At 39.6% G+C, this 18,337-nt stretch overlaps 1 protein-coding gene across 13 annotated transcripts in view; it reads right to left on the reverse strand.

Moving 5' to 3' along the window:
* Positions 1-18,337, reverse strand: part of LOC140202572 (suppressor of tumorigenicity 7 protein homolog) — a 205,620-nt gene that overhangs the window by 26,588 nt on the left and 160,695 nt on the right. For 8 of the 13 annotated variants that reach the window (XM_072267585.1, XM_072267583.1, XM_072267586.1 and 5 more), the window contains 5 exons: positions 14,510-14,669; positions 8,510-8,564; positions 7,456-7,583; positions 3,599-3,674; positions 3,273-3,350 (listed from right to left, as the gene is read on the reverse strand). In XM_072267585.1, coding sequence (XP_072123686.1) covers positions 3,273-3,350; positions 3,599-3,674; positions 7,456-7,583; positions 8,510-8,564; positions 14,510-14,669 — 497 coding nt within the window. The remainder of the gene's footprint in view (positions 1-3,272; positions 3,351-3,598; positions 3,675-7,455; positions 7,584-8,509; positions 8,565-14,509; positions 14,670-18,337) is intronic. The other 5 variants (XM_072267587.1, XM_072267584.1, XM_072267589.1 and 2 more) reach the window with 3 other exon arrangements.

Genomic DNA, 18,337 nt, shown 5'->3' on the forward strand with positions numbered 1-18,337 from the left:
TGCTTGAATTTCCAGCATCTGCAGAATTCCTGTTGTTTGCCTACCCAACGCATCTCCTTTAAACTTTTTCCTTCTCACTTTAAATACATGTCCAAGTATGCACATGCACTGAACCCCATTAACAGATACATTATTCAGGATCAGTGATGTTCTGCTTGAAAGACTAAATTCATTCTAAAAAGATGATAACATAATTTGCCTAGTATTTCAAACTGCAGAAATTATGCAAATGACATATACGCACCATTACTGCTTTCAGTAGCTGAACTTCCTTTCAGCTACATAAAGGTCAAAATAAATCAGGTTTAGATTCCAGCCTATGCCAAGTTCTAAAGCTAGATATACACTTAGCGCCTCTAGGATGTTGAAGAAGGAAGATATATCTCTCATTCCAAATGGGCAGCGAGAACAACTGTCTCATGGCTCCAAAGAGTCCATGGGTTCAATCCTGACCTTCAACACAGTCCATGTGAAGTTTTCATGCTCTTCCCATAACAATGTTGATTTGCACCAGTTACCCAAAGTCATGAATGTTGGTAGGTTAACAGGTCACTGTAAATTTGTTCTATTATGTTGGTGTGCTGTAAAATCTGACAGAAGTTGATGGGAAGCAACGCACAGAAAATGCTGGAGGAATGCAGCAGGTCAGGCAGCATCTATGGAAAAGGGTAGACAGTTGACCTTTTGGGCTGAGACCCTTCATTGTTGCTTTGGATTTCCAGCATCTGCAGATTTTCCTGTGTTTAAGAATTGATGGGAGTATAATTTAAGTAACATGGAATTATTGTACTACTGGTATAAATAGATAATTAATGCTTGTGGACTCAGTGGCCAAAGGGCTTGTTTCTGTGCTATGTCACTCTATGATTGATTAACCCATCCCATGGGTGGAACATACAATCTGTATAATAATCAGGCAGCAACTGATGAGCGTACTGAATTGCCCCTTATGGTAGTCTTGCTATCTCTGTGCGCAAGGTAACCACATATAACATTCTAAAAGCTGTGCCAGCATTCATGGAACTGCATACCAAGCAAGAACTGGTGGCAAGAGGCGGAAAATTAAGATTCATGAGAAAATGAACTTCAGGATTATATATGGTGACATATATATATACTTTGATAATAACATTTATTTTGAACTTTGAAGACACCCATAACATTAACAAATCACTTATTTTGTATTGAGATTTCAAATGACTGCAAATGTCTTCACTTATTACTGATCTGATGTAAAATTGCCTCAATATGGTGACTTGGACCCTGAGAAAAACTGACTGGAGTTGTGTTAGCATAAAAGACAGATTTCAGAAGCTGCACTTAGACTGACATCCCAACTATTTCATTCTAGACATTTTGCATGCTAACAATGTGAGCTTACATATCAGTATTTGTAATTAGATTTAAAACGAGTCATCAGAATTACGAGACAATTCTTCCTAAGTAGTTTTATAATTTACTAGGACGTGGACTCAGGGGAAATGTTGCCTCTACAGGTCTCCTTTTGTGTTCCGCAGATCAACCAACGATCCTAACCAACAAAAAATTGTGATTTCTCACAAAGTATTAGATAAATCTGAACAAAATACTATTGTATACTGAACAAATCTGCTTTAGGTTGAGCCCTTGGCATGTTCTGCTGATATCAAAGAATTGTAGCATAAGAAATATTGTACATGATTAAGAGAAATGGCAGCAAGTGATTCAAGTGAAGTGCTCTCAATGAAAACTAAACCCCAAGGATGACAATAACATTTCTTTATTTTTTTTTAGGATGTATGCAAGACTTCTAAACCCAATCTTGGTTGCTCTGAGAAGATTGTGGTGGGCACTTCAAAAAGCACAGTGTTATGTGGTTGGCCTCATATGCAAAACAGGTTGACCAGAGATTACAAGTTTCTTCCTTGTGGGACATAAGTGAACTCACACGATTTTGACACCTTTTCATAGCCACTAGCTTGGTTCCAGTCCACAAAATCATCAGACTATAATGAATTCATCAGACTATACTAAATTCGTCAGACTATACTGCATTCATCAGACTATACTGAATTCATCAGACTATATTGAATTCACTTCGCACATCCCACTGTGGGATTTGAACGCACGATTCAGAGTTATTAATCGAGCCTATATCCATTCGGCCACAGGACACCCATTCTCCACTATACTATTTAATTACCCAAAGCCACTCTTTACAATTTCTTCTGCATTTTATTGTATTTTGAATATTCATGACACACTTATTAAATGAATACATTGTGTGCAAATGTTGCTGGGCCATAATTAAAGATAATGATAATGCCAGTTAAGATTTTTAGCATTATGTGGCCAATTTTATTTTCTGTAAAATACGTAAAGCACTCAATATTCACCAGTGTTTGCAAAATTACACAACCAGAAACAACTACATTACACTGAATGTAAATTTATTAGGTTTAAGTTTTCTAAATGCCTGTTGGTTAGCAATTTGACTATAAATTATGAGCGCCAGGTCAAATAGCATAAAAGACTCCAACAATCTTATTTGATTTCTTTATTATCAGACAGAGATTCTATACTGCAGGGGCTCCCAACCTGAGGTTCACAGATCCCTTGCTTAATGGTAGTGGTCCATGGTGTAAAAAAGGTTGGCAACCCCTGCTGTACAGGCTCACTGTTTAAAAAATGGCTGTTTTGAAAGAAGGTGATCTATTGAATTAATTGGAACATCTAACCTGGAATGAAACAATTCATAGGATGCTAGTAGTTCTAATAATTCTCACCATGAAAAGTCGAAGTGGAATTATATTCAAAAGCAGTACAATGTCTTTGCCAATTAACATTTAATGATTATGAGAACAATTAATGAAACAGTGGACATTAGAATATTAATTCCTGTTAAGTGTGCAGACCGGGAGATATAGGTGCCATGCTAAACAATCTGTAGCTTACTGTTAGTTCTTAATGTTGATGAGCGGCTAATAACCAAACACTGAAACTTTTTGGTTACTGCAATGATGTGAGAAGCCTCTTGCGTAATGGGGCACAGCAGCTGAATTAAATGTGAATGTCAGATTGTACAATTCTCAGACCCAGCTGCTGTGATGTCAAGGCAATTCAAAGGAATGGACAATAATGGGCAACCCTGGAGTGATTATGAGGCAGTAATTTCTTTGAGTAGTTCAGATAATGTCACAAATCACATGAGCACAGCTCGAGCAGATCAGAACTGTCATCCTACGTTTGAAGTAGCCTCAAAAACACTCCCAGGTAACTCTTTAGGAACATACATTGTGAACTTTATTCCATTTTGGGTCCTTCTTTTTGCTTGCAGCGGCTGTAGCAGTGGACGCCAATGGTAAAATATCCTGGGTGGAAAGTGGACAGTGGTCTGGTCAGAATTCAGTGGAATTTAAAGAAAACGGTACAAAATGTTGATCAGAGTACATTAGCATTAAAATAAGATTAGACCCCTTACTTCAAGTGTTAGATATATTGCTACCAAAAACAAAAGGTTGCCTACAAACAGCCAGGCAATGTTCAGTGTAAACATCAAATTCACTGGAAAAGTTAATCAGAACTTCTGGTTATAAAAAGGGGCAAAAACATCACTCACTCATTTAATTCTAAGGCTTCATGTGCTGCAGAGATTCTTGCTTGTGGGTTCCTCTCTCTCCAAGCTTTTTGCATTACTGTTCAAACAAAATAAAAGCCATTATTTAAAACAAGATGGAACATGCAGCTAGAATTTGAAAGTTCACCTAACCTTTTCCAAGACATTAATCGACAAACAATTTCAAATCGAGGTGCAGTCAGTGTTGCAATAACCTTTCTTCACTCTGTCACAACTAGATTTCACTTTGGCAGCATTCTTCTGCTCAAAAATGTGAGTGATTATGGAGACTGTACTGAAACTCCTAACAATTGCCCACAAAAATGAAAATACATAAATCAAAAAAAATTGACTTCACTGAGTTAACCTTGCAGCTCTCACCAGATTGCTTCATGGTAAAAATAACACTCTTGTAGGAGAGCAACTTCGAAGCTCAGTTAAAACACTTTCAAAGACTTTATGAGCACAATTCCATTGCTCACAACTGTATTCCTCATTCTACTATATTCAACTGCGTTTGTGACTCCTCAAAATACAAACTGAGGCAGATGATACCAGTTTGCACCATCTAAACTTAGAGGCAATTTTTCATGCTCCTTAGATCAAAATCCTACGATTCCTGACCCACCAGTAACGCATGTGCTTTCACGACAGACTCCAGAGGTTCAAGATGATGCTTACTACCATCTTCGCGTGATTAATTATGGCCTTGACAATAAAAGCCATATCCCACTTGAAAAACAAACAGTCCATGCCTGTGGACCACATCCAGCTTTGAGTGGATAAGCGATGAGCAACATCAAGGCCACAAAAGATGTCTTCTCCAGCAAAAGAGAATCCAAATCTGACAGCTTACCAATATATTCAATGGCATTACCACCACTGACATGACCTCCCTACTATCAAGTTACATTTTGCAATAACATCTGTTGCACAATAGTCATTACTTTGCAAGTTAGTGGAGGCTGTGATTTTAGTGCTGATGGCTTATCTTCTGACTTCTGTATCCTCTGCGAGTACATGGCTCCTCTGTAGAGAGAGTTAAGTGCACCAAGTTCCTGGGAGTTTACATCATGGATGACCTCACCTGGTCCCTTAATATCACCTTCCTGAACAAGAAGGCACAGCAGCGCCTGCACTTCCTAAGAAGATTGAAGCAAGCAAGGCCCCTCCAAACCACCCCCCCCATCTTAACTGTGTTTTACAGGAGGAGAGGGTCCTGATAAGTTGGATCTCCATCTGGTTGAGCAGCAGACCAGAAGTCCCTACAGAGAACTGTGAGAACAGCTGAGAGGATCATAGGAGTCTCCCTACCATCCAGCAGGGACATTTATCAGGAGCGCTGCATAAGCAAGGCCCTTATTATTAGTAAGGATCCCACCCCGACCCCCATCCATCCAGCATCCTTTTTGACTTTCTACCATCAGGCAGGAGACTACGATGCATAAAAACAAGAACGGTCAGGATGGCAAACGGTTTCTTCCTCCCAGACCATTTGGCATCTGTCATCTGTAGATTCTATCCTTACCTTCATAAGTTATCATGTGTTATGTATGTTATGTGCTTTACACCCAGGTTTGGAGAAACATCTTGTTTCTGTATACATTACATGGTTATATATGTTATATACATGCATACAGTTCAATGCAATAAACTTGACTTGACTTCCCAAAGATTATCCACTAGCTACATGTTAAAGCCATTAAGTAAGATGGAATATTGTCCATTTCTTCGAGGGTTCAGTTTAAACAAAATGTCTTAACCTCATTCAAGACAAAGCAACTTGATTAACACCTTAAACACTTGTTAAAACATCAGCCAGAAGCATGTAGCAACTACATTACACAGAGCAGGGGGTTCCCAACCTGGACCTCACGGTTAATGGTAGTGGTCCATAGCACATAAAAGGTTGGGAATTCCTGATCTAGATACTATTGCTGGTATTTGACTTCACTTAGTATTTGTTCATTACTTCGCCAGTCCACAGACTAGAAACCACATCACCCAAAGGAACAAAAGGAATGAAATGCATTAAAGCAATAGTTTCCCCAAGTAACATAGCACCTTGATTTGGACTTGCTATCATCAGGATTAGAATTGTTATCACTAACTTTTATGACACAAAACTTGTACAGTGCAATGAAGTTCATGTCAGACACAGTGACATGACAGCAGTACAGTGTGAAGACATACAATTATTATAAATTAGAAAAATACATAAATAATGCAAAAATAGAAATAATGAGGCCGTGTTCATGGACTGTTCAGAAACCTGATGGTGAAGGGGAAGAAGTGGTTTCTGAATCATTATGTGCGGGTCTTCAGGCTCCTGTACCTCCAACTCTGACAGTAGTAACAAGAAGGGGGCATGCCCCAGATACTGAGGGTCCTTAGCGATGGATGCCACCTTCTTGACACACTACCTCTTGAAGACTTCTTTGATACTGGGGAGAGTTACTGCAGGGAAATCTCTATCTAACAGCATGAGCCGGAAGCTCAAGAAGAAAGGCCACCACCAATTAAGAATTGTGAACAAAGTTGGCCTTGATGGTGACAGCCACTTCCTAAGAAGCAACGGAAAATAAACTAACGATCATGGGAATTCTGGTGTGTCCTTACCAACAATTACAAGAAACCTATAATGAATCCGCAATTATTTATCTAATAATGCAGAGAGATGTTGCAAACTGCAGAATACAACAGGAGGTTTACAAAGGAATACAGAAATCAGCAATCCCTCTCTGAAGCTTCAAATCGGTGCTCACTCACCACTTGGCAATCTTTCCACTTTGAGCCTCTTTCATATTTCACAAACAGTTTAATTTAATTACAAGTAGTATTAAAAATATCATAAACCAGACATCTGTGTTAGAAGGAAGCTACATTCTATTTGTACAATTTGTATTATTGTATAATCCAGTTTTTCAAATTTGATGGCAATTTGCCATTTTATTTTTTGCTTTTGTAGAATCAGAAACAGTTTTTTATTTGTTTCACTGTATGAAAGAACGTTTTTTAAAGCTGAAAGATACATTAATTTAACAGTGTTATCTGCCAGATTACAAGCATCACAGTGAGACTTAAAATATCTGTGCAGCTGGCAGAAATGCATCATCTGATGTCCATGAATTTATGATTAAGTTTTCAGCTGTATTCAGGACAATGGAACACTTCAATAAATATTGGTTCAGACAAATCTCATAGCAACACAAGATTGCCTTCTATTATAGGAAAGCACAGTGAATTTCTTATGGTTTTAAAAGAAAGGATTTGCAGAATATAATTTAGGTGCATAAATTGCAGTATAAATTTATTTCCTATTTCCTAGAAGGTATTAGGGAATAGATGGTGGAAGAGAGAATATTTATATGCCTGACTGGTTGGTGTAGGGATATAATGCGATCTTAGAAAAGGAGCTGCAACCTTAAATTTTGAATGACTGTCCATCTGACTTTTAAAGCAACCAGATTTTCTAAGAAACCTGGTTAAGACTTAACCAAGCCTCAATCAATGATTATTCCATAATGCACGTCAGCTGAAGGAAATAACGGCTGCCCTCTACACTGGTCTTCTCCAGGAGAAAAGGAGTCATGATTATCTAGCGAAAGTGTCCCATCATCTGATGGGAGGAGGACACGTCCAACAATGACAGCCAGAGGGCGGTGGGGACTATTTGTTGCTCCAACCGCCCACTCACTCTTTCAGAAAGCAATTAGCCATCCTGGAATCTGTGTCAATCAGCCCACTTCACACTCAATCAGATGGGCGCACAGTGCCTTCTCCTGGATTTTGAATTACACGTTTAAAAAGGCTTACAGTAAGGATGCAATATTCACAAATGTCTGAGTTTTCGATCTTACAATCCTCCTTACTAGCATCGGCAGGCCGTAAGTGATCAGTCTCACATGTGAAGAAGGTCTGGTGATCTTGTGCAGAAAGATTCATGTCATAGTAAGTCAGTGGTTCTCTTCCTGTTACCCACGTATACCTTTGAAAGAACACAAAGGAACAATGACAAAACTTACCACCAACAAGTGGCAGGAATAGTTGAATACCAACTATTTTCAAATAAAAGCTCTTGTCCTAAAAATTACTCTCCCTTCTTTTGGAGAATTAAAGCCTAATATTGTTTAATGCTGCACTAGCAATGAGAAAGAAATACTTCTTACATCATTGTTGTAGCTAGTACCCCTCTCCTAGAATGATTTTGCAGGTGCAAATGGAAATAAAAGAGCTCAGGGAAATACAGAATTATAGCTGACACTTTGTGACAGAGAGCGTTTAGTAAACACACTCCGGACCCACGCGCATTTACACACACACAAACGTTGCCTTGTCATTCTGCAGTTATTGTGCTCACAGTTTGCACTTTAGTGTTTTCCCCAGTATATCTGAATAACGGGTCGTAAAGGATTCGCTTTATGGGATCTTTCCTGCATTATATGGTGGAATGTTCCATTTCTTTAGTAAAGGGGATGGGTACATGTGTGTATGTTGTTTGTACACAGTATTTAAGGTAGATACTTCTGTTATTTTGTAATATGATTGAAACTATATTGTGGGGTGTCTCATATTCTAATTCATGTGTAGTCTTATGTAAACTTTATTAGTAATTAAAGATGGCATGTCCTAGTGCTGGTTTAAAGGAACTCATCACTCTCATGGAAGAGAGAGATCGAGCTACCAAGAGTTCATACTGGACAAATATAGTATGGAGCTATTTACTCTGTTTTCTGGTATATATCTTCTTGTAAATATTGGCAGTTTTCTTTTTGCTATTTTTGTAAGCTTGATTTTTGGCACATTAAAGTGCTACGCAACTCCAGGTTTGGTCATAATCCACAATCCAACACACGTGTAACACTGCATTTTATATCATACATGAAGACAATAATTATACAGTTAAATACTCACCGATTATATTCAGCTCCTCTAAATAAATTTAGTGGATTTCGCCACACCTTGCATTCTGTCAGATAAGCATAAACCAAACAAGTTTATTATACACTGCTATGTGATAAATACATATTATTGTTCTGCATAAAATTTAATTTAATGGCACAAAACTCACTTATGATTTCTTAACAGTAATTGGAGGGAAGATATATCAGAAAAGAACCAAAACTGGGGACTGGAGAGAAAACATTAATCCTATTTTTTGCACACCTTCTCCCTCAGACCTTGTACTTCGTGATTTCTTTCCTTCCGGATTATGATTTTTAAGCTTGCCCATGATTATCTGTTGGAACTTAAAAACAAAATTTTGAAATTGCTCTTGACCTAGGAATGGTCCATAATGGTTACTTTGGAAAACAAAATAATATGCAATGATGATTTGCTAAAAATATATACTTTACCATGTGCAAATAATTACAAAATATCAATTAGAATCATAGAATTAGCAATGAGCAGATGAACTTGGATGTAATAAACTGAAGGTGCTTGGTAACTTGTGAAGCAGTGGGTCAGCTTTCGAAGGACTGAAAGGATTATCGCGGTCTACCAGCGTTACTGGGTTCCCAACTGGATATAGAGAAACGTGAAACAGACAGTTACTTTTAACCAGGGATTTGGGGAAGAAAGTTCTAGCTTTGTTTTGTTTTCATTATTCATAATGTTTCCATCATCTTCTGCTACGGACTCTAGGGAAGGATTAGTGAATCAGAGCTTATTGTATCTTTTTTAAAAGAATATGTACTATCCTTCACTGGTATATCAAAGCTTCACAGAAAGAAAAAATAATTAGTTATTAAAAAAATTATTTGCAAGGGGTGTGGATTTTCAAATTACTCATTTAGTTTTAAGATTTTCTTTGGAGGAAAACAACTATGAAGCACTGAATTTAAAACAAGAGATGAAACTAACAGAAACACAATTAAGTGAGGTGCAGCTCTCCATATCTAATCACACACTGAGCTCAACCATACATATACATCTGTGGACTGGCAAAGGGGCAGCAGCTTGGCTAGTCACTTCAAAATAACTGGAGCCAATTCAGAGAGACTCTGCCAAGGTTGGAAACTGTCAGGGAAAAAAGTGAAGCATGGGTTTGTGTTTACAGGTTACTTTAATCCTTTGTATTCTGAACTGCTAATCTCAATCTGTTTGAGAACACTATTGTCAAAGAACCCATATGTTAGAAATTGAAGGGGGGAAAATAAGATTTAAGGTTATCCTTAATATTAACCAACTCACCCCAACATGCTCTTTCTGAGACTGGAGTACAGGGCACTATAGCTAGCTTAGGGCTATTAACTGTAGAGCTTTTAAATATTTTAAAAAAGAAATTTACAACTTATTTCCAATAAATGTTATACTTTTAAATTAGTGTCAATAAGATGTACAATAAAAACTATTTTTATAGCTTAGTCTCTATTTGTTTGCATGAATAGAAGCCATTATTTGAACTATTGAGGACCATTATTCAGAAGTTTCCACCTAAATGTTCATCATTATCTTCGTCATGTGTGTGTCGTGTGACATAGGTGATCACGGTCTTTGACCGTGAGTGTTCTTGGTATTTATTTTATATATAGAAGAGGTTTGCCTTCTCCTGGGCAGTATCTTTCCAAGGTGGGTGACCCCAGTCATTATCAATACTCTTCAGAGATTGTCTGCCTGGCGTCAGTGGTCGCATAACCAGGACTTGTGATATGCACCAGCTGCTCACACGACCGTCCACCACCTGCTCCCGTGGCTTCATGTGTCCCTAATTGGGGGTGGGGGGGGGGGTGCTAAGCAGGTGCTACACCTTGCCCAAGGATGACCGGCAGGCTAGCAGAGGGAAGGAGTGCCTTACACCTTGTTTGGTAACGACATATTTCTCCAGCCCACCAGCCTTGCCCAGGTGTTACTTCAGATAAAATGATTAACAAACCAATCATGTATACAGTAAATACTAGACAAGGTATGGGCTAGGTCAAAGCCCATATGTGCAAAAGAGGCAACAAATTTTTCAAATTTCTATGATTGATAGCTTGTTTTCCCATGATATTTGATTGTAATTCAGGTATTTCTCACTATTCTTAGTTTAGTTCCAACAGAATCTTTCTCTGTGGCTGAACTCCACGCATTGAAAGGATTCCTGCCTTCTCATGTACAATATAACCTGAAGTTTAAATTAATTTCTCCAAGTGCCTCTCACATTATCAGGCAGTATGAAATCAAGCCAAGATGATGGGATTAAACTTGTGAACTGATTTTATCACTTATTTCTAAAGAACTGCAACATAAGCAACAACTTCCCATATTTTAATACTTCTGTGCCCTGCACAGTAAATCTGATTCCCAATTTTAGCTGTGCAATGCATCTGCTTTTGGAATAGATGGGGAGCACTCTAGATGTGTGGTTTCTGATACATTGCTTCCCGTTCTAGATGTACATAATGTTGCAGGTTTTGTGCAAGAGGGCCTTGTTCTGCCTGTAAAAACTACTGTTGTAAACTATTTTATTGTAACTTTTAATTTTAAAGTACGTCATATTACACTGAGCATCTTGGAGGTGAATTTTCTTGGCAAACCTTCCAACTGTCTACAACTTCAGTGGATCTGTGGAATTCGTTACCACAGGCAGCTGTGGAGGCCAAGTCATTGGGTATATTTAAGGCAGAGGTTAATAGATTCTTGATTAGTCAGGGCATGAAGGGATACAGGGAGAAGGCAGGAGATTGGGGCTGAGAGGGGAAATGGATCAGCCATGATAAAATGGTGGAGCAGATTCGATGGGCCAAATGGCCTAATTCTGCTCTTATATCTTATGGTCTAAAAGAAGATTGGAGAGATTTAGGCACAGATTTATGATACACATTAGAATCCCAATGGATTTAGGGGAGTCCAATTATTATTTGTAGGAATGGATTAGTATGCCTTATTTACAGTACGGCACGTTCATGCTGGAAGAGGGAAGCAGCACACTCCACTCTCTGACCAATGACACTAATCACACTCACTAACCAAAGCCCTAGTTGCTGCTTTGATCAATGCAGTTCCAATAAGTATCGTATGCATTTCACTCTGTACAATAGCTCTGTGGCCAATCATGAATGGGGATAGGAGAATATTGACAGGAGTCAGCCTTGGGAATTAGTGTTCACTCATTTCCACCGACCGCCTCATGGAAAAGAGTGCGACGAGGAGCAGTAGCAAGATGAAAAGATCATTCCACCTGGAAATTTCGAACAAGTGTTATAAATGTCGATGGATTTATTGCCTCTTTCTGTGCTCCACTGCCCTCATTTATACAAGGAAATTGGCTTTTTACAATCTCCTAATCACCAGTTTTATCATGAACTCAAACTGAAGCTCTTCAGGTGATGAAGGAAAGGAAAATCCTTAAAAACACGACTGAAAAGCTCACATTGTAGTAAGTATTTGCACATGTACAGTGCTTCAGGGTACACGGATCGTTGATACATTAGAAGTAGATTTACAACTAGTCTCTTCATTATCAGGAACTTCCCAGTTGACTTACTATTTAAAACCAACACTCAAGGCAATTACACAATCATGGATAATCTTCGTCTAAATCACTTAAGCATTATAAGTTGTTTCCAGGTTCCTTCCTACACTCCAGACGCATGCAAATCAAGATTTAAATAATTGAAGTGGATTGAACTATCGCTGCTAGTTTTAGCAGAAGGTACCTCAGGCAAAGTTCCTAAAAGCACCAATTGCAACCAATCTATTCAGAGTACTGTAATTATCAATTCACTGCTGAACAAATTCGCGGTGTAACAGTACGCTTGGCATTCATATTGCAAGGGCTGCTTTATATTGCAACTTACAATGAGAAAGAAGGACCCAGAAGCAAGTCATTAGCGTGTTGCTTATCAGATACAATATGTCTAGTAAGAGTGTATTAGCAACAAGAACTTGCTGTGGCTAAATAAAATCCATAACTCTCTCGACACTGAGTGAAAGTCTGCTGGTTCTCGCGTTGGGGGGAACTCCAATAAGCGAGGCTGTAGATTGTAACATCGAAACAGCCTTCTGTGACAGGAGCGCTCTCTCCCTCTCCTTCGCCAGTGAGAGAGATAGAGCCTGTCTGAGATGCTGAAGCGCTGGGATGGACAGTAGCTTTTCACAGACTCTACATCATGGTCTCTGGGGACTTTGTTATCGCTTGCACGGCAGATGGGGGGGAGGGGTTAATGCTTTTGCTGGAGCAAGTGGGGGCAAGGGGGTAGGGTTGATGTTTTTGCTGCTCCTTGTGCATGGGAGAGGGAGGGGGCTTTGTGTTTCTAACATAGTCATTCATTCTTTGGGTTTTTCTTCCTCTCTGTTTTGTGATTGCAAAGAGTAAGGGTTTTAGGTTATATAATGTACGTTCTCTGATATTAAATCAAACCATTGATATTTGACCTGTTCATTAGACTACATTAGCCTGAGAATGATAGCAATGTTTATTTATAAAGTAAGTTCAGCCTGCCAAGTAAACAGCTTATCAGTCACATCATTAGCATTGACAGGATATCCACATTACATTTCTCTTTCACAGTTGCTCTGTGACAAAATAAGCATTTTATATTTTTTTCTGAAGTAGTTTGTTAGTGAATTTCTGTTGCTTTAATCTCTAAATGGAGAAAAGTATAAACTTATATAGTGTCAGTTGCCAAATATGCTAAACAGATTGAGGGATGAGTTAAGATAGCCCCCGAAACAGGATTGCATTGTGCAATAGATCCACCATCTCAATATAGGCAGCATGCCTTCTTCAAACTGCTTGCTGAGTTGCATAAAGCCAACACTGATTACTGTTATTAGCCTTAATAAGCATTGAGAAAATCCAGTGAAACTAAAGCTTACCCTGTATTTAAAGTCACCGTAGATCTCTAAAAGCACCTGAGCAATCTTGAACACAAGGTGCAGGACATTGGACATCCCAACAAACCATCCTCTAACAGATTGCTTTAGGCCAGAGGTCCCCAACCTTTTTTGCACCACGGACCGGTTTAATATTGACAATATTCTTGTGGACCGGCCGACGGGGGGGGGGGGGGGGGGGGGGCGGAGAGGGGGGTGGTTTGTCCAAGTAGGGTGAACCTCACCTCGACATGTCTTTTATAGTTAGGGTTGCCAACTTTCTCACTCCCAAATAAGGGACAGAAGTATCAGTCAAATCTTGGGACACTTTACCCCAGGAAAGACTATCATGACCATGAAGCCTTGCGCGGACACCTGTGTGCGCATGCACGTACGTGCCGGTATTTTTCCACAAATCGGTTTTGGCTTAATCTTCCCAACTATACTGTACATACATAATTTCTTCTTTATATAGGCTGTGTATTTATCAAATAATTCCTGCTTTTACTATATGTTAGTGTTATTTTAGGTTTTATGTGTTATTTGGTATGATTTGGTAGGTTATTTTTTGGGTCTGGGAACGCTCAAAAATTTTTCCCATATAAATTAATGATAACTGCTTCTTCGCTTTACGCCATTTTGGCACGAAAGGTTTCATAGGAACGCTCTACTTTAGCAGGGGAAATATGGGACAAGGGCGGTCCCGCATGGGACTAACCAATTTAGCCCCATATACGGGATGTCCCAGCAAATACAGGACAGTTGGCAACCCTATGTTCAAGTTCAACAGTGCATGACAGGGAATGAGGAAAGGCGCAGCTGACTCATATCGTTTCCTCGTGGACCGGTAGCACATGCTTTGCAGCCTGGTGGTTGGGGACCACTGCTTTAGGCAACCTCAAGAAAAAGCAACGGGGTGGGGGGGGAGGGGTCGCCATGAAGGAAGAAGCAAGATATTCTCTCAATGAAACATTTACTCTCTAATAACTTTGCCAGAGTCCTCAATTATTGTCCCTCAGCCAGCAAGCCTTGACTCCTGGGACTTGGTGGGAAAGCTCATAGTCATAAGGCTCATAGGATTATTAAACGTCCATTTTGGCTGCTGTCTGTTACCTGATACGCTCTGTCTGTTCGAATCAGTATCTCCATTATTTGAGGTGGAGTTGCTGGGCGTGGTGTTGTCCACTCCACCAAGCAATGGCCGGAGGTGGCTGACTGACACTTGCTCAATAAATGACGTGCCATACTTTCGAAAATACCACCATTCAAATATCTGTGAAACCAAAAAAAAATGCATTGATTGCACCTGAAAATCTGATATAGCTTTGAAGTTGTGATCATAGTTGATGCCTCACCTTAAAATTCATACAAATATTAAATTCAAAGCAACAGTTCTTTTAATAGTACTTAAAATATTAAAATGAAAGGGGTTCCTTCCTCCTGGTGGCTGTGAATGAGGACTATCTTGTGGATAATTGGTTAAGAGGAAAGGAGTTCAGTGTTTCTGGATCTTATCCTATGACTTGATGAATAGATTTAATATTTTTATAAAGTTCAAGACGATTACACATAGTTTCGACACAGACAGAAAGGTATTCAATTCAAAAACACGAGGAAGTCTGCAGACGCTGGAAATCCAAAGCAACACACACAAAGTGCTGGAGGAACTCAGCAGGTCAGGCAGCATCTACGGAAAGGAATAGATAGTCGATGTTTCGGGCCGAGATCTTTCTTCAGTTCAATATGCCCATATTATTAATTACACCACAGGTATTCTCCCACGCTTCTTCATCGATCGCCATTAACGCATCCCTCTGTCCACTTCTACATTTTTATAGTCAGACTGCCTCAACACATACTTGTGCGATTTGCCTCAACCACTCCTTGCAGTGGTAAGTTACACATTTTAGATATTGATGTCTGCCTGTTCTTGATTTGAAATATTGTCTCTATACCTCCTCAGTCAAAGTCATTCATAACCATAGGGACTTCTATCAGACCAGACCGTCATTGTTTAGAAAGTGAGTGTCACTGACACGACCAATACGTGTTGCCCATCCGCAATACAATTGCGAAGGCATTGCCCTTCTTCACCTGCTAAGTTTGTATGGTGCAGGTCATCCACAGTCCTATTAAGTGAGTGTAGATCCAGGATTTAGACCCAGCAAAGATGAAGAAACAATGGTTATATTTCCAGCTTAAGACAGCATACAGCTCATTGGTGAGCATGTAGGTGGTGGTATTTCTATGAATCTGATAGCTTTCCTCTTTTGCTGGTAAAGATTAGCAGTATGGGAGGTGCTGTTGCAATAGTTAAGCTCAGATATCTTGTGCATTTTGCAGATGGTACACCAGTTGTGCAGGGAATGTACGTTTTGAGTGATAGATGGGATGCCAATTGCAGGTTGCTTTGTCCTGGATAGCGTCAGACTTTTTCCAGAGTTGTTGAGGCTTTGCTCATCCAGGACGGTGGGGAGAATTCATCATAGACTTAGGACCATCAGATATAGGAGCAGAATTAGGCCATTTGGCTCATCGAGTCTGCTTTATCATTTCATCGTGGCTGATCCATTTTCTCTCTCAGCTCTAACGTCCTGCCTTCTTCCCGTATCCCTTCATGCCCTGACCAATCAAGAATCTATCAACCTCTGCCTTAAATGTACCCAATGATATGGCCTCCATAGCCACCTGTGGCAATGAATTCCACAGATTCACCACTCTCTCATTAAAAAAAAATTCCTCTTCATCTTTGTTCTAGAAGGATGCCCTTCTATTATGAGGCCTTCCCTCTGGTCTTCCTGCAGAGGAATTTGCTGTGGGAGGGGAAAGATCCAGTTGTCCTGGTCCTTGTGGGTTCCAACGACATAGGTAGAACAAGGAAATAGGTTCTGTAGAGGGAATCTGAGCAACTAGGGACTAAATTAAGAAAGCAGAACCAAAAAGGTAGTAACCTCTGGAAAGCACGAAACAGTGAAGAAAATTCAAGTGCAAAAGAGTAAAAGATTACAAGATCTTAAAAGCACAATGAGTATAAGGGAACTTTATTTGAATGCCCATAGTATTCGAAACAAGGTCAGTGAACTTGTGGCACAAGTCAGTACAAAGAGGTATGATTTAGAGGCTATTAGAGACGTGGCTGCAGGGTGGAGAGGATTGGGAATTAAATATCCAAGGATATCAGGTAATATGGAAGGACAGGCAAAAAAGTAACTATGAGATCAGGGCGATAATGAGAGATGATATCAGATCTAAAGAGTAGAATAATGAATCCATCTGGGTAGAGATTAGGAATAGTAAGGGGAAAAAAATCACTGGTGAGAGTTGTCTATCGACCACTGAATAATAATATTACAGTGGCACAGGCAATAAACAGAGAAATATCCAAGGCATGAATGGAACAGCAGTTATCGTGTGGGGACTTTAACTTGCACATAGATTGGATGAATCAAGTTGGTTGAGGCAGTTTTGAGGAGGACTTCATAGAATGCATCCGTGATGGCTTTCTTGAACAGCATGTTACTGAACCTACAAGGGAACGTGCTATCTTAGACCTGGTCCTGTGCAATGAGACAGGTAAAATTAATGATCTTGTGGTTAGGGATTCTCTTAGAAAGAGTGATCACGGTATGATTGGATTTCTCCTACAAATGGAGGGTGCAATCGTTCGATCTAAGACCAGTGCATTGTGCCTAAACAATGGAAACTACAATGGGATGAGGGAGGATTTGGCTAGTGTAGACTGGGAACAAAGGCTATAAGATGGGAGAGTTGAAGAACAGCAGAAGACTTTCAGGGAGATTCTTCATGATGCTCAACAAAAGTATATTCCAGTTAAAAGCAAGGACAGTAAGGATGACAGTAAGAATAACTTAGGAAATAAAAGAAGGCATCAAACTAAAAGCACATGCATTCAAAGTCGCCAAGAATAGTGGGAAACTGGAAGACTGGGAAAACTTTAAAAAGCAACAAAGTACCACTAAGCGAGCAATAAAGAAAAGGAAGCTAGACTATGAAAATAAACTCACACAAAATATAAAAATGGATTGTACAAGTTTTTTATAATTATATAAAGCCGAAAAGGATAGCTAAAGTGAATGTAAGTCCCTTGGAAGACAAGAAGGGGAAATTGATATTGGATAATGAGGAAATGGCCGATGCTTTGAATGACCATTGTGTGTAGGTCTTCACAGTGGAGGACATGTCTAACATGCCAAAGAGAGATGCTATGGATGCGATGGGAGGTGAGAAACTCGACACTATAGCTATCACTAAAGGGGTAGTGCTGAGCAAGCTTGTGGGCCTGAAAATAGATAAGTCCCCTGGTCCTGACAGAATGCATCGCAGGGTACTGAAAGAAATGGCAGAAGTTATAGTAAAGGCTTTGGTGATAATTTACCAACATTCTCTGGACTCCAGGCAGGTCCCGGCAGGTGGAAGACAGTGAATGTCACGCCACAATTCTAAAAAAAGATGTAGGCAAAAGGCAGGTAACTATAAGCCAATTAGTTTAAAATCTGTAGTTGGGAAAATGCTTGAAGCCATCATTAAAGAAGAAACAGCAAGACATCAGGAAAGAAATGGATCCATCAGACAGATGCAGCAGGGTTTCACCAAAGGCAGGTCCTGTTTGATAAACTTACTGGAGTTCTTTGAGGATATAATGAGCGCAGTGGATAAGGGGGACAGATGGATGTTACTTACTTGGATTTCCAGAAGGCGTTCGATAAGGTGCCACGTAAAAGACTTATCTATAAGGATGCATAGAGTTGGGGTGATGTATTAGTGTGGATAGAGGATTAGTTAAATAAGAGGAAGCAGAGAGTTGGGGTACATGGTGTTACTCTGGTTGGCAATGAGTGGTGAGCAGTGTGCTGCAGGGGTCGGTGCTGGCCATGCAACTGTTCACAATCTGGAAGAGGGACTGAGTGTAGTGTATCTAAA

The sequence above is a fragment of the Mobula birostris genome, chromosome 9 (assembly GCF_030028105.1).
Source record: "Mobula birostris isolate sMobBir1 chromosome 9, sMobBir1.hap1, whole genome shotgun sequence".
Classification (NCBI taxonomy): domain Eukaryota; kingdom Metazoa; phylum Chordata; class Chondrichthyes; order Myliobatiformes; family Myliobatidae; genus Mobula; species Mobula birostris.